The sequence below is a fragment of the Helianthus annuus genome, chromosome 15 (assembly GCF_002127325.2).
Source record: "Helianthus annuus cultivar XRQ/B chromosome 15, HanXRQr2.0-SUNRISE, whole genome shotgun sequence".
In the NCBI taxonomy this organism is placed as follows: Eukaryota; Viridiplantae; Streptophyta; class Magnoliopsida; order Asterales; family Asteraceae; genus Helianthus; species Helianthus annuus.
Genome location: NC_035447.2, coordinates 69473024 through 69488183, shown reverse-complemented (window position 1 = coordinate 69488183; position 15160 = coordinate 69473024). Strand labels below are relative to the sequence as shown.

The 15160-nt window shown below is 37.3% G+C and overlaps 1 protein-coding gene and 2 long non-coding RNA genes across 3 annotated transcripts; 1 reads left to right on the top strand and 2 right to left on the bottom strand.

The window, feature by feature from the left end:
- Window positions 1-3693: 3693 nt before the first annotated feature.
- LOC110874521 lies at window positions 3694-4610 on the bottom strand. Its single transcript, XR_004880922.1, has 3 exons — window positions 4330-4610; window positions 4037-4234; window positions 3694-3885 (listed from the first exon to the last, which is right to left on the bottom strand). It is a non-coding gene; the product is annotated as an uncharacterized LOC110874521 (long non-coding RNA).
- Window positions 4611-6341: 1731 nt separating this feature from the next.
- Window positions 6342-7632, top strand: LOC110878198. The gene is made up of 3 exons (XR_002557690.2): window positions 6342-6926; window positions 7091-7186; window positions 7277-7632. It is a non-coding gene; the product is annotated as an uncharacterized LOC110878198 (long non-coding RNA).
- An 857-nt stretch (window positions 7633-8489) lies between these two features.
- LOC110878197 (30S ribosomal protein S5, chloroplastic) lies at window positions 8490-13248 on the bottom strand. The gene is made up of 3 exons (XM_022126464.2): window positions 12777-13248; window positions 11069-11271; window positions 8490-8937 (listed from the first exon to the last, which is right to left on the bottom strand). Exons 1-3 carry the CDS (start codon window positions 13212-13214, stop codon window positions 8688-8690), a joined length of 891 nt encoding a protein of 296 aa, XP_021982156.1. The 5' UTR covers window positions 13215-13248; the 3' UTR covers window positions 8490-8687.
- Window positions 13249-15160: the final 1912 nt, after the last annotated feature.

The window sequence follows — 15160 nt, the reverse complement described above, 5'->3', positions numbered from 1 at the left end:
GTGCTAGAACGACAGGTTGGACGTCTTAACTTGTTTAGAATCGAAAATGACTTTCTCTGGACCACATGCGAATTATTTTGCTCATCAGCTACTTGATTGTCACCTTGGTTAGCCATAAAGGTGGTTGTGGTTTTTGTGGACTTCTCATTCACTATGGTAGGGGTATTTATAGTGGGTGGAAATTGATTTAAAAATACTTTTTCTTTTTGAGAAAAATGCTTATTAGTTTAACATTGTGAAATGTCCTTTATACCCTTAATGATAAACAAATATAAATACCTCATGATTGTGTTAGTTTATGTGTTTTTTTAGTATCAGTTTACTTAGAAAAATAAAATAATAATAAAATATATTGCACAAATAACAAAATCAAAAACCACAATATATTTATTTCACAATGTATTACACAATATATTTATTTCACAAAGTATTACACTCTATGGGTCATTCGGTGATGGTGGAAACAGGTTCAAGTCGAGACTCCAGTTTAAGGGGTTTGGTTCAACATCTGCATAACGGTTCCGGTGATCTTCGTTACTTTGGTTTGGGGGCCAATACTGATAGTCTGTTTGGGTCTCCGGCATAAATGTTATCATCTGTGACGCGGGGGTAACAAACCCTGCCAGACTTGTGTTGGGGTCCATCATATGGGACGAGGGGCTAAAAAACCCCGCCTGACTTATGTTTAGGTCTACAAACTGATTGTTGTTACCCATATCATTCTGTTGGCAGTTCAATAAGTCACCGACGTCAAAACCCTCGGAGCATGCCGTAGCCAACGCTGACTGCCATGATCCACCCATATCAGTATTACCAAGGTTTACCGCAAAATTTACATCTTCGTTACCACCGGATCCTGATCCCCCCCCTGTTTCGAAGTTTGGGCCCCAATTTGATGTCCCGGCCTCTTCAACGTTTCTACCACCACGAGCACGACATCGGGGCCTGCCTACCCTCTGTGTACGAGGATATGAAACAAGGTCCACCGGCTCCTGTGACAGATGAGTCGGATATTGTGTGTATTGTGGAACATTAGACATCTCAAGGGCCCGATACGCCGCACCATGAATAACGTCCACATCTTCAGATCAGTGAATTAGACCCATCGTCTCCGACTGCAAAAAAATAACTAATAATTAATTTTTTACTAAAAATAAAAAAGGTAACTTTCAATAATTTTAAACTTGTATATACCATCATTTGGACCCTTGCTCCTTCGTCTTGAAAACCGCTCCTAGGGCCAGCTGACAACTGTGGGTTAGACACATATAACACCGTATGTTCCATGTACCACGACATGTAATCATTGGCAACTCCAACAGATGTCATGAGTTCCCCGGTCACCAAGTTTTGATGACGTGCCTCCCACTGACTAACATACGGTGCGTGACGAGTTAACCAGTTCCAGCCGGTTTTCCCGCTCCGGTTCATGGAATGAAGTCTGGCATGCTCATTATGATCTATGGCAATTGGGTTAGGTATGTACTGGAACATGCCAAACTGTCTCATCACTCGTTGAGGATAGTGATGCTCCACAACCGAGTAGAATAGCAGAGGGCAACAACTCCGCCAAATTCCCATACCACTCCGACATATATCGGGGAGTCTACCCACAATGTCGTCGTATGGTCTCCAATTAAACTGCAACAAAAAAAAATTCAATCATTAGAAACGTGTTCAAACAAACTTAAATTTTATATGTCAACAACTAACAACCATACCGTTGCCTCGGTCACTGATTGCAGCTGAGATCTATATGTTCTCAGGCAATGTGTGGAAACATCTGTACACGTTAAGCTTCCCTTCCACCTAAAAGGATAAATAAAAAAATAACATAAGTCAGGTATATATATACAAAATAATAAATTTAATTATTTCCAATTCACAGTACCGAGCAGCTAACGGGGCATTGTACTGGAACCGGGCAATAGCAGGAGCAAAACAACGAAACCTCTCGCAAGCCCACACTTGTAGAAGCGCAACTGGGCCAGTAATGGCTATAGCATTAGGTGCTGTAGCATTACAAAGGTTTTTGTAAAGGAGAGCTAACACAGCACCGCCCCAACTATATCCCGAAGTCCCGAACATGCGGGCAAGTCTACCAGGAATTCTAAAAATTTGACATCAATCAGGTTGTTTGCATTATCAGGAAAGATTGTGCACCCTATCAAATAAAATATTATTTGACGTGCACGAAAAATGCAATCTTCATCTGATGCTTCATTTTCAGAAAAATTGGATGACGTTATTTGTGCTAAAACTCGGGAGGACATAACCCTTTTGCGCTTCACATGAGCTTCCTCAGGGGTAAACCCCAACACCGTTTGACACTTGTCTCGTACAGTATACATCGACATACCAGTGTCAGCCCCAGAAATAGGCAACCCATCTATCGGTAGCCCCCACAACACGTTGACATCCTGTAATGTCACGGTCGTTTCTCCAAAAGGAAGGTGAAACGTGTGAGTTTCTGGCCTCCATCTCTCAACCAACGCAGTTATTAACGCGTGGTCAACATACTTGTACCCAATTTGCAGTATCCCGCTGAATCCTGCTGCATGTATTAAACCTTCTACCCTTCCACTAACCGGATTTTCTTTCATATGTTGCCAGAACGTTCGATCTGATCGTCTAATATTTAAAGGCACATCATACGCTGTTGGATTTTTGAATACCTCAAACGCACGGTGATTGTTGCCCAAGAACAACACCGATGCATTAATCGGACCAGGATGACATTCAAAATTCATCTTCGGCTGATAAAACTTCACTGAATATTTATCGGTAATGAAAGGATTGAAGCTTCGTTTGATATTGAAAATGTATCTCGAGTGCTTTGCTTTATGTTCATATGTAAAGACTTCAATCTGTGCCTCATTTTTCGAATTCATGGTGAAAGCCAGTATTTTTCTTACACTACAATATTTTTCTTACACAATACTATTCAACTTAGCAGGTTTGATTCCATTTCGTGACAGCCTAGGGTGTTTAGTCATTTCACCTTTACATTTAACCACTCACATTTCATGCAGGAAAAGGACAAAGAGCTCAAACAGTCACCTATTACACTAGCAAACGAAAGCTGCATGTAAATTCTGCAAAGATTGTCGTTATTTACAAAGATTGTGACACCATATTGCGATCTTCAATAAGCTTGCAATATGATTCAGAGACCTTCAATAACATTGTAACATGATTCAGCGACTTTTTATAAGATTTTCATATGAAAATGCGACCTTCAATAACATTGTTACATCAAACTGCGACCTTCAATAACATTGCTACATGATTCTGCGACTTTATATAACATTGCTACATGAAACTGTGACCTTCAATAACATTGCAATATCATTCTGCGACCTTCACAAAGCTTGGTACTTCAAACAGCGACCTTCACAAAGCTTGGTACTTCAAACAGCGACCTTCACAAGGTCGCTGTATCATTCTGCGATGTTTAACATTTTGTGCAGCTTTTTGCAGAAACTCTGATTTTGTGCAGAAAAGTTCATGAAGGTCGCTGTATGGTTTCACAACCTACCTAAATATGAAAACATAATTCAAACCCACCTAATAACACTCTTTTGTGGTTCAAACCACCTATTTATGCAAAAAATTCCCCCACGGTCTAAACTGGGGCCTTGTCTTTAAGCAGGTATCTTAGTTTTAATCCACCCTCAATCTTCATTATTCACAACCCTAAACCCACAACCATTTCACATTTCTACCATTCCAAACTTACCTTTTCCAGTTGCATTGCTATGCAACTCTGATGATGGATTAGAGAAAAATTTGATGCCAAAGGTAAGGACTTTTGTACCCTTAATCTTCATTGTTCCCACAACCCTTTGATAGAGAAGCTCCACTTTCTTGACGCCCACGTTCAATCTGTAAGTTATATAACATTAATACCAAATATTAATTCACATAAATATAGATATATAAGTTTTTAGAGCGATAGAGAGAGACAAAAAACCAAGAATCTAATGAAAACACCAACGTCAAACCTATTACCAGAGATATTGAAGTTGTTTTTTACCCGTGGACGGGCGCATAGCAGCCACACCAAAAAGGCTGTAGGTCGACCACGACAGTTGTACACACCCACCACTATAATGACGATCAGAAGCCTCCATCGTCATACGCCGCTATCGGCTTGTCACAACAACACATACCCAACGATGTATGACGATGATGATTACCGGCGGTGTGGGTAGATGAAATTTGGGTGAAGTCTCTGAATGTAAAACAGTCATGATCTCAAACAAAAATTCATCATCCAAACTAAAGAAAAATCCACGACAAAGACCCAAAGGAAAATAAACGACCTACCTGCAAAAGCTACCGGTTCGATAGATGCGGCAAAAGCAAATACAAATCGGCGATGGAACAATTTGCAGATGATGTTCGTAGAAGCTTTGCCGGACAACGATTCAGTGGGTATGCTTCCTGTAGCCGATTTATAAATTCATGTTAAACAATATAGTTTCCAGGTCCTCAAAAAGCAAATATCTTACCGGGGATCGGGATATCAAGAAGGGCATAACTGGAAGGTCTTTGGTTCTAGGTACATCAGAATTATCCATACAATACAGTTCTCAAGCCTTCAAAAAGCAAATATTTTAAAGCCAATGCAATCACTTATATGCCTATCCAACCATAATCAATGTTTCCTTCACCAATACAACATCACGGTTGTAAATAGAGAATAAAGTTACTAAAAATTCCTGAAAAATACATTAATTTGTAAGATGGCACTTCTATGTAGCTCATGCACCTTCGCATATAAATAAGTCACCTCTCAAAATAAATTTCAAAGAAAATTAGCAACTATATCAATAATGATTCGTCGTATAAAACTGAATTTCCAACATCACAATTCTCATTCTCACCAGATTAAAACTTATCAAATTTAGATAAACACAATAACTTAACAATAACAACCTAAGATAAGATTAATTTCATAATGAATCAACGGAAACAACCAAAATAACAGAAAAGACGGGTTCTAATGGGTTAAAAACTCGGTCCGGTGGAGCTGCCCAATCACGCATGTCTCTTTTATAACATTTACAGCTGCATTTTATCTTTTTTTTTTTTCACATGTGCAGGGGCATTTTATACCAGTTTTGGTAAAAAATAGCTGCACTTTTTTTTTATCTCTTCTACCACTCTTACAATAGTGATTCTCAAGTTTAAGATACAGAATAGCACGCCCACAAATCAATTCACACGTAAATATGGCTTCAAAGTAATGTTATCACAAATCAGTTTCATCTAAACAAATTAAGATGACTAAAACAATAAGTACTTCATGTGCAATAAAGACAAACATGAGAATAACATACCCCTATCGCTAATACTTCCCACTTTCCCAGTAATTGTATTTGTATTCCATGATGCAACAAATTTGCTAAACGAAGCACTTGCAATTAAAGTAGACCATATCTCAAGGATTCATAACAAATAGACAAATCGTACCTCCGAGTTGCGAAACTGGAAATTAGGGATCTGGGATTCGACAAGCTGCCTCTTTTGTACAACACCATTTTAGATGTTTTGACCTCGAAAAAAAGCAATAATAACTTCCACCTGTACACACACGAAACGTAAGCGATGAGAGGAAACCAAATCATACATGAAGAGACAAATTTGATTTTCTAGCAATTTTGTGAGTATTGAGTTGATGGTCTGATTAACTTTGACCAATATTCAAAACAAATATGAAACACAAAATCCGAAACATATTGTACCTCATCTCCCATCCGATGCTCAGCTTTCATCTTCTCCCCACAATCTTGCTTTCTCTGGACCTTGCTTCCGAGCGCTTCTCCATCTCCTACACATTCTTTTTCATCTCCTCTTACAGTTAGCAGGTTTCTTCAGCACCGGAATCACTTTTCCGGCAGCTAGGGTTCGACTGTAAAACCGATGACGACAGTGTGAGACTAATCAGACCATATTACACCTGAGAATCACCGTTGAGAAGTGAACATGATTCTTATCCTTTCTCATCTCCTCTTACAGTTAGCATGTTTGTTCGTATAATAAGAACAAGAGTAAATTACAAGTTTGTCCTTTATGTTTGTACCAGATTGCAGGCGGTGTCCTTTGTCTTTAAATTTGATGAGTTTTGTCCTTAATGTTTCAAAATCTTGCACGTTATGTCCTTTAGCCCTAACTTAGTCAGATTTTTATGTTAAATATGGTCATGTGACTTGCACATGAGGGCATGTTTGTCTTTTCACCATTATGTGGACTATTGTGTAAATGGTTATTGTCTAGGGACTATTATGTAATATAATGAAAAAATATATAATTAAAAAAAACTTGTAAACTCTCTGCCTCTCTCTCCAGCCTACGCTTTCTTTCTCTAACCTTCAGAGCACACCACCACGCTGCCACCGGTCACCCTTTCTCCTGTCGCTGCCGCCGGACAAACACACCTACCTCCGCACCTAGGGTTTCGTCAGCCGCCGCCGGACAAACGCACCTACCTCCTCCCGTCGTCGCCTCCGGACAAACGCACCTGCCTCCGCACCTAGGGTTTCGTCAGAAAACGCCGGACAAACGCACCTACCGCCGCCGCCGTCAGGTGACGGTGGATTGGACAGATCGGAAAAGCAGGGGAGTTTGATGTTGGGTTATAGGGTTGTGGGAATAAGTTAATTAGTAGTAAAAAATCAGTGTTTTATTAAGAATCTTGAAACAGAATGTTGTGTTATTGACTTAATCTTGATCTTCCTGTGTAAAGTGATGAGTGTTTGTGTTTGTTGATTGAGAAAGAATGTGAAAAGTTTGTGGGGTTTGATTATTTGAATAAGTTGAGAAGTGGGAAGTTGGATATGGTTGCTAGACAACAAGCAGATGATTGGATTTTAAAGTTGGATATGGTTGCTAGACAACAAGCAGATGATTGGATTTTTAAGGTATGTTCATCTACATCATGTTATTTCACATTTTTTTGCTTGTAAGCTGAATTTCCTGTAAGTATTTATTTCACATTTTTTTTGCTTGTTTTTTGAGAAAAATTTTATGATATCAATTGTTCATTGACTAAATTTTTAATTGTAATTTGCTATTTAATAAACAGAAAGACAAAGATTGGATGATGCAATTGCTAGCTGTAACCTTATCACTTGTATCCAAAATGGAAGAGACTAAAGTTCCTCACATTCTTGATTTAAAGGTTCAGCTTCTTAATTTCATAAAAAATGTTGACTTTTTAGCACAGTCAAACTAAATTGGTTTTGATGTTGAGAATATGGATGTTCTGCAGGTTTGTGAATAAAAATATGTATTTGAAGCAAAAACCATTCAAAAGATGGAGCTTCTTATGCTGACAATGTTGAAATGGAGGATGAAGACAGTGACATCGTTTTCTTTAATTCATGATTTTTCACCCACCTATATCTGTTGTTAGAGAGAGGAGATAGAGAGGGTTTCAGGTTAGAGAGAGAAGATAGGTGTATTTATTGTTTTATTTTTAAGTTTTATACAAAATGGCCTTAATAAAAGTTTTTTTTTTGCAAAATAGCCCATGGAAAGGTGAAATGACAAATATGCCCTCATGTGCAAGTCACATGACCATATTTAACAAAAAAATCTGATTGAGTTAGAGCTAAAGGACATAACGTGCAGGATTTTGAAATGTTAAGGACAAAACTCGTCAAATTTAAAGACAAAGGACACCGCCTGTAATTTGGTACAAACATAAAGGACAAAACTTGTAATTTACTCTAAGAACAATGATAAGAAATTATCAAACCCTAATTTCAGTAAATTACTTCAATCCACACAGGTTGTCATGAAATCTGGAACGGTAAAGGAAGAGGCGGAACCGTAGACTCGTCGGAACTCGCCACTACCACCTCGGAACCCTCGAATCTTCACCGGAAAACCGCAGACTCAACGACTTCAGTTCTGTTGGTGGGAGGCGAGCACGCGTCGTGGGTAGGTTGCCGGGAACTCGCCGGCTCCCGAATGTCTCTCTATATCTTCGGATTTGTTTCTTTTCCTTTTGTCTCTGCATCTCTTTTGAGAAGGGCGAGGCATATTAAAAAACGGCAGTCAAAAACAGAAAAAGGGCTCGAACCGGCGCCTTTGAGTTGAAAAGGGCTATGCCAACCACTTCTTCAAATGCCCAAATGTATGAAATTATGAAAGAAATATGTATTTATATAAAAACATATGCAGACTATTTGTACTATTCACAAGGTTGGTTTATTAATATATAGGATAATGTTTTATTTAATTTTTTTAGTATTGTTTAAATATCTAACTAGTATTAAGCCCCTGCGTTGCAGCGGTTGTCATAAAATTGTGTTAAGTAGTAGCAATACTATACCATTGTCAGCGACCGCCAACACCGGAAAAACTCGTAAAAACAAAATAAATAAAAACGGGAAAAAATAACGTCGAGCGAAAAGCAGACGTAAAATCATTGAATCACGCACGCTCGTTTCTGAGAAATTAAATCGAAACGTAAAACATAGAAAAAAATACTTTAGTACCATTTATGAAGCTCCGACATGAAAAGATATTCAACATTGCAAACTCGAAAGATATCAGCCAGTACCATTGTTATTGATAACAACAGAAACTTCCGACGCTAAAAAAAAACCGAACTCGGAATAATAACATTTTACAAAAAACAATACAAATTGTATATTTCTACACATTTGTTTTGATCATTTCCAGAGTTCTTCCATCGGGATCCCACGATCACGAGAAACTTCACTAAACTGTCTCATTTGTTGAACCGCCACGACAGTTGCTCTAGCATTGTTAAGGGCATTGTTGCTTCCGAGTTGTTTCCCCAAAGCATTTTCAACACCCGCCATTTCTAACACGATTCTAACCGCACCACCTGCAATCACACCCGTACCTGGAGATGCTGGTCTTAGCATCACCTTGGCTGCACCATAGTCTCCATCGGACCTGCGATTGAAAAGTATCAATAAGCCGAATCCAGCAATTAAATTCTTTGTTTGTGATGTTAATAATCGGAATATACATATGCTAGATGAATAATCAAATGAAATTAACAAAAATATGTGCACTTTTTGCAACAATAATGTGTCAAAACTCTAAAACTATCCCTTAACACAAGTGGATGCAAGGTCAAGATCCCAACCCATTTACCCAAAAACTGGTCAATTTGGGTAAGAAAAAAATTATGTTGTGTCCCAAATGTATTCGAAATTCAAATGTTTACAAAGTCTTGAATTGTTTATTTAAAAAAGTAGCTTACATTGTAATAATATATTTTTTTGTAATCATATTAACACTAAAACATTTATTGAAGAAAAAATGAAATATTGGCGGTTTGACTGGACAACCCGTTTTGATCTAGACTAAAATTATCCATTTTGACCTGTTACAAAACTTGTCCATATTACTACCACCTCTAACATATACAATTTTTTAATTTAATTTAAACGCATCCAATTTCATAAAAAGGTACCAGAATTCCATTTGAGGTAGCAATTTTATGATTGCATATTAACCATAACTGAATCATAAAAACTTGTTATGGAATAACCATAACCGAACCATCGGTTTCTCAATCGGTTCAGTTATTTCAGTTATGGTTCGGCTACTCTGCTCACATTTGACCGTAACTTGAAGAAAAAATCGCACAGGAATAGAAACACAAAACCGAATAACTCTTGGCACAAGTGACAGGCTACTGCAGTGCATGTTCAAGTACTTAACTCATGAGTTGACTTGCTAATCTATACTATATAATAAAAGAAACCAACTTTTGGACACATGTCATCATATTAGACAATCTCTTATAGATAATTATAATTTTAATTTAATCTCTTCTAATTAATTATAGATAACCCTCCTACTAAATATTATTTAGTTTGATATCTTATATTATAGATAATCCTCCTACTAAATATTATTATTTTAATATCTTATGGATAATTATTAGAGTTAATTGCCAAAATCATTCCTGAGGTTTGGGCATGTTTGCCATTTTCGTCCAAAATGACTTTTTTGTACCACATAGCCCCCCACGTTTGTAACTTTTTGTCATTTTCATCCAAATGCCTAACTGGGTTAGACACAATCGTTTGATGAGGTTTTTTTTTTTTTTGAAATTTCACAAGTACAGGGCCTAAAATGTAATTTCTTTTTAAACCTAAAACCATCACCCTCTGTTGTCTCTGTCAACAACCTTCAAAGCAAACCATCAACTACAACTCACACCGTTACTCACCTCCACCGTGTGATGCTCATAAATAGATATAAAACTAAGATGTATTGACCAGTACCCATCACTATATGCCCTTCAACGAAACCTTTTATGTATCGACCTGTACGTAATGAAATAACGTGGGGGGCTATTTGGTAAAAAAATCATTTTGGACGAAAATGACAAACATGCCCAAACCTCATGGACGATTTTGGCAATTAACTCTAATTATTATTTAGTTTAATCTCCTTCTCATTTATAATATTATTTATTTGAATTAATTATATTTGAACGTTTTGTTTAGTTTGGTATCAAATAGATTTTACGAAACTTTTTATTATTTAGTACAGATATAAAATTAGATTTATTCAATTCATACAATACACGAGGTTTTTTAAGGATATATATTTTTTATTATTTAGTACAGAAAATTACATTTATTCAAACCGTGTAATGCGCATATTTTTAAAGATGTATTTTTTTTTATTATTTGGTATATAAAATTACATTTATTCAACCCGTGTTATAAATGAGGTTTTTTAAAGATGTATTATTTTATTATTTGGTAAACAATTGTACATTTATTCAACCCATGTAATACACGTGGTTTTAAAGATATAACTTTTTTATTTGGTATATACAATTACATTTATTAAACCCGTACAATATGGTTCTTATAGATATAACTTTTTATTATTTAATATATAAAATTATATTTATTCAACCCGTATAATAAATGAGATTTTTAAAGATATATTGTTTTATTATTTAGTATATAAAATTTATTTATTCAACCCCTTGTAATACACGGGGTTATAACCTAGTAAATGCATAAAACATACTTGAAAACTTGAATCATATTACCTGTGAGGAAAGGTCAAGTATTTGGTCATAGGAACAGTGATTATATTCCTGCGTGCATTGGTGGCAGATTTCTGAACGGCGGCAACCACCTCTTTAGCTTTACCCACTCCGACACCAACTTGCCCTTTCTTGTCACCAACCACCACTACTGCCCTAAAATGCAATTGCTTACCACCTTTCACCACCTTTGTCACCCTTCTTACCTGCAGCATTAGCCGTTTAATCAAACATCTAAATGAACAAAGATTTAAAAACTAGTGTCATATATAGCTTTTGAATTGATCACCCGTCACTAGGAGGAACTAGAAATCATTGAAACTAGTTTTAAGCTAAGTTGCAATCAGGATTAGCTCAAGACCCATTTCAAGATCTCAAAAAGTGACCTAAAGAACTAAGAGTTGTTTGATAAAGGGAATATGTCACAGAATAGTAACCAAGTTTCAAAAGTGTTCTAATTAGGTCACTCGTATCGTTTTTGTCCCAATTAGATAACTTAACATTCAAATCGAGTCATGTCCTTTTTTCTATGTGTCAAGAAAAAAATGAAGAATAAGATGTTGGGATCGGATTATTCTAATATATGAAATTATATTTATTAAAAATAAAAATACTTTAATTACATTAAAAATTAAAAAAACAAGTTACAATTCACGTCATCACTCAAAGTTACCATCAAATAAAAGAGAAAAAAGAAACAAAAATCCACATCACCATGGTTACTTATGAAATGGATGAAAAGACCCTTAATTTTAATGAAAAATGAATGTTGAGTGACCTGATTGAAACACTTTTGAAACTTGAGTGACCTAATTGGAACACTTTTAAAACTTGGTTACTATTCTACAAAGTTACCCCTTTGATAAAACTGCTAGAATGAAATACTATTTAGATCGAGGAGTCAAAAGTCATAGGTTTGGTTTTAAAAGGCGCAAGGCACTTCGAGGCGTTTAGGTCCCCAAAGCCGGGGGTGTGAGGCGTGAGCTTCGCGTACAGGGAGCGTTGCTCTATGTACATATCAGCCTCCTCAAGACCATACATTGGTCTCGTTTCTACCCATATGTACATGAGAGGCCAACTCAAAGGTCTTGAGGCGTTTTTCCGATTGCCACACGCCTTTTAAAACCAAGGTCACAGGGCTACTACATCTGGATGGACAAATAGTCAAATAAGCATTGCTAGAACTATTTGAAATTCAAAACATACATCTAATGTGACAAAGGTAGTTAGTTCATCAGGAAAGCTTCAATCACTAGCATAACATAAAGTCATAGCCTTTTTCTTCTTCTTCAAGATAATGCAGAAGCAAAAACAATCAAATTGTTCCCTTTGACAATTGTGGTCAACCCACTTATTCTAAAAATGCAAAAAATGATGTCAAATAGGTAACAAACTATATCAACCCAACATTTATCTACTTGCAACACATGTCACCATAACCAATGCAATCAACATTTCTCAAATCCAAACATAACCCTACTTATCAAACAATGTAATTCAAAAACCATCGTTGACCAAAAAGTCAAAACACATCCCAAACCCCTCAATTTCTCAAATTCAAATAAAACCCACTTACCAAACAATGCCATTCAACAACCAAAATGCAATTCAAACCCCCCATACTTCAAACAAAACCCTACTTACCAAACAATGCAATTCAAGAACCACCATTGACCCAAAAGTCAAAGTCAAAATCGAAACTTTAACTCACCTGAACAACTCTCTCTTCAAACCCATCTCTAACTTTATCTTTCTTCACTTTCCCAAATGCACTCGTCTTCTTAACCTTCGAATCCATCACATAAACATCATTCCCCAACACACTTTCACCACTATACGCGGGTCCGTAAAGCTCCTCATACGCTCTAGCGATCTGTTCTTCAGTCTCCTGCGGGCCCTCGTCGAACGACGGCGGAGCAACGAAGTCGTCGGGCTTTTCCGGCGGGTCAAAGGTGGTGATTTCATCTGGGTCAACGTTGTCGAAGAATGTGGTGTCAATGTCGGTTGCTTGGGTTTTGATTGAGGGGAAATTGAGGGGTTTTGAGAGGGAGAGAGAGGTGGGGTGATGGTGGGTGGGGAGGAGAGAGAAGCGGCGGAGAGAGAGGGTGGAGAAGGTGGAGGAGAGAGAGGAAGTGAGAGAGGAAGCCATGGTGGTGGTTATGGTGGAAGACGATGAAGGAGATGGGTAGATAAGGAAGGTGATATGAGATTATTATCTTATCTTTGGAAGGTTTTGAGAAAGTGGTGTTATGGCCCCTCAAGGTATTGGGAGTTATAATATATGGTCTAAAGGTTTTGTTGTAGACGGGTGTTAGTTAGGTACTTAGGTTCGGGTTGGATCTGTGAACATGCTTGGTTAAACGGGGAAGGTTTGAATCAACGTGTGGGGGTTCTGAGATTGCGTGTTTAAGAAGTGTGTTTTATGGATTACGTTAAAGTTCAAGAATATGCGAGTTTAAAGTTTATGCATAAAGGGTTGGTGGCTAGTTTTACGTAGCATTAATGGAGTTGTATCTCATTTGATTTTTATATTTGTTTGATTATACTTGGTAATTGTCGAGGTTGAGGCTAGTATTTAAAGTTGTGAAGTTATAAGTAGTTTTTCCATCATTTTACTTAGTACATTATTGTTAAGGTGGATTATTTTCAGGGACAAGCTACTATTGGTTAGTGTGTTGTCTCATTGTTGAGGTTTGAGAGTTGTTTTCCTTATGTGTGAAAGGTATCATCTTCCTCGAAATTAAGGTTGAAGGACAAATCTGATTCATTTACGGGAACCTCATCCACAATCTTCTAATACTTGGCTATTGATTGACAACATATTCCTTATAGAACGAAGGCGTCAAGACTTTCAATCGACAAGAAGAAAACCTCGTCTGTAATATCTTCCGTTAACATAGAATGGACAGAAGGGTGCGGTACCATCCGTTACGGTTTGAAACAACGACGACGTGTGAAAAACATTGATGTCGTTGTTTTAACCTGGAACACCAAAATATGAATGCAAAAACCAAAAATTATTCGACGTCACCGCTTCAAGTATGATGATTGGTTTTTTGACGTCACCCCTAACATACGCCCCTCACAACTCTCCTGGACAATTTCTCCATTCGATATGTGTACAATCAATGCTACCGAGCATCCCTGGAAAATGCCATCTAGCCTCATGTGCGGCGTAAATACGTGAGATGTCGTGTCTCGTCAGTTTACGTAAAAACTCTTTACCATACAATTTAATGATCGCGTTACAAAAAAATTACAGACATTCACGTAAAGTTTTGTCCGACATAGCTAAGTATTCATCAAATTGATCGGGAGGGTGACCTGTTGCTAGTTGGTGAATGGCGGACGAGCATTTTTGTATCGGCGTGAAACTTCGTTTGCCCCTCCCGTCGTAACGTTCTTGAAATCATTCTTCAGTTGCTTTGATGTCTCCAACAATCTTTAAAAATAAATCTTTTGGTAAACGAAACCGATCTCTAAACGTTTTGGCATTGTAGACCGGATTCTCCACAAAATAATTGTTCATTAACACTTCGTTGGCATGTATACGATTACGATCCACCATTTTCTTCTTTGGGCGGCTCGAACTTGCTTCAAGTTCGTTATACACCGACTCGAAAAATTCAACCGTCTCATTGTCGGAAGACGATTGGCTATCGCTATCGTTGTCCATCGGAAACGTCGAAGATGTAGGAAAATCCATTTGTGAAATATGTAGAATGTGTGATATGTATTTTTTGTGTGGGTGAAATGGGAAGAAAGTGTGTTATATATAGATTGTTTAAGTTTTTTTTTTTTTTTTTTTAATTTGAAACGGTAACATTTAACGGTCAACAACCCACACAACGTTCCAATTTTTGAAAGTTCAACGCGTGAAAAACTTATGCGTGATAAGATTCACGCGTGAACAAATTGACCAGCGGCGGGGTGGTGACCACGATTAATAGGATTAATATGATGCAGGAGGTGGAGAAAAGTGGTATAAAGGAGACATGACGTTGGTTTTTGTAGCATTTTCTGTGTTCCATTGGATTTGAGTGAGTCAAGATCAAGGTCTAAACAATGTAAATTAAATTAAACTAGTCTTAGCTC

Excerpts from the sequence above, each read along its gene's own strand:
- LOC110878197 (XM_022126464.2), bottom strand. The coding sequence starts at position 13,214 with ATGGCTTCCTCTCTCACTTCCTCTCTCTCCTCCACCTTCTCCACCCTC. Across the intron at positions 11,272-12,776 it reads TTGAAGAGAGAGTTGTTCAG|GTAAGAAGGGTGACAAAGGT; the intron begins GTGAGTTAAAGT and ends CTAATGCTGCAG. Across the intron at positions 8,938-11,068 it reads TACTTGACCTTTCCTCACAG|GTCCGATGGAGACTATGGTG; the intron begins GTAATATGATTC and ends TTTCAATCGCAG.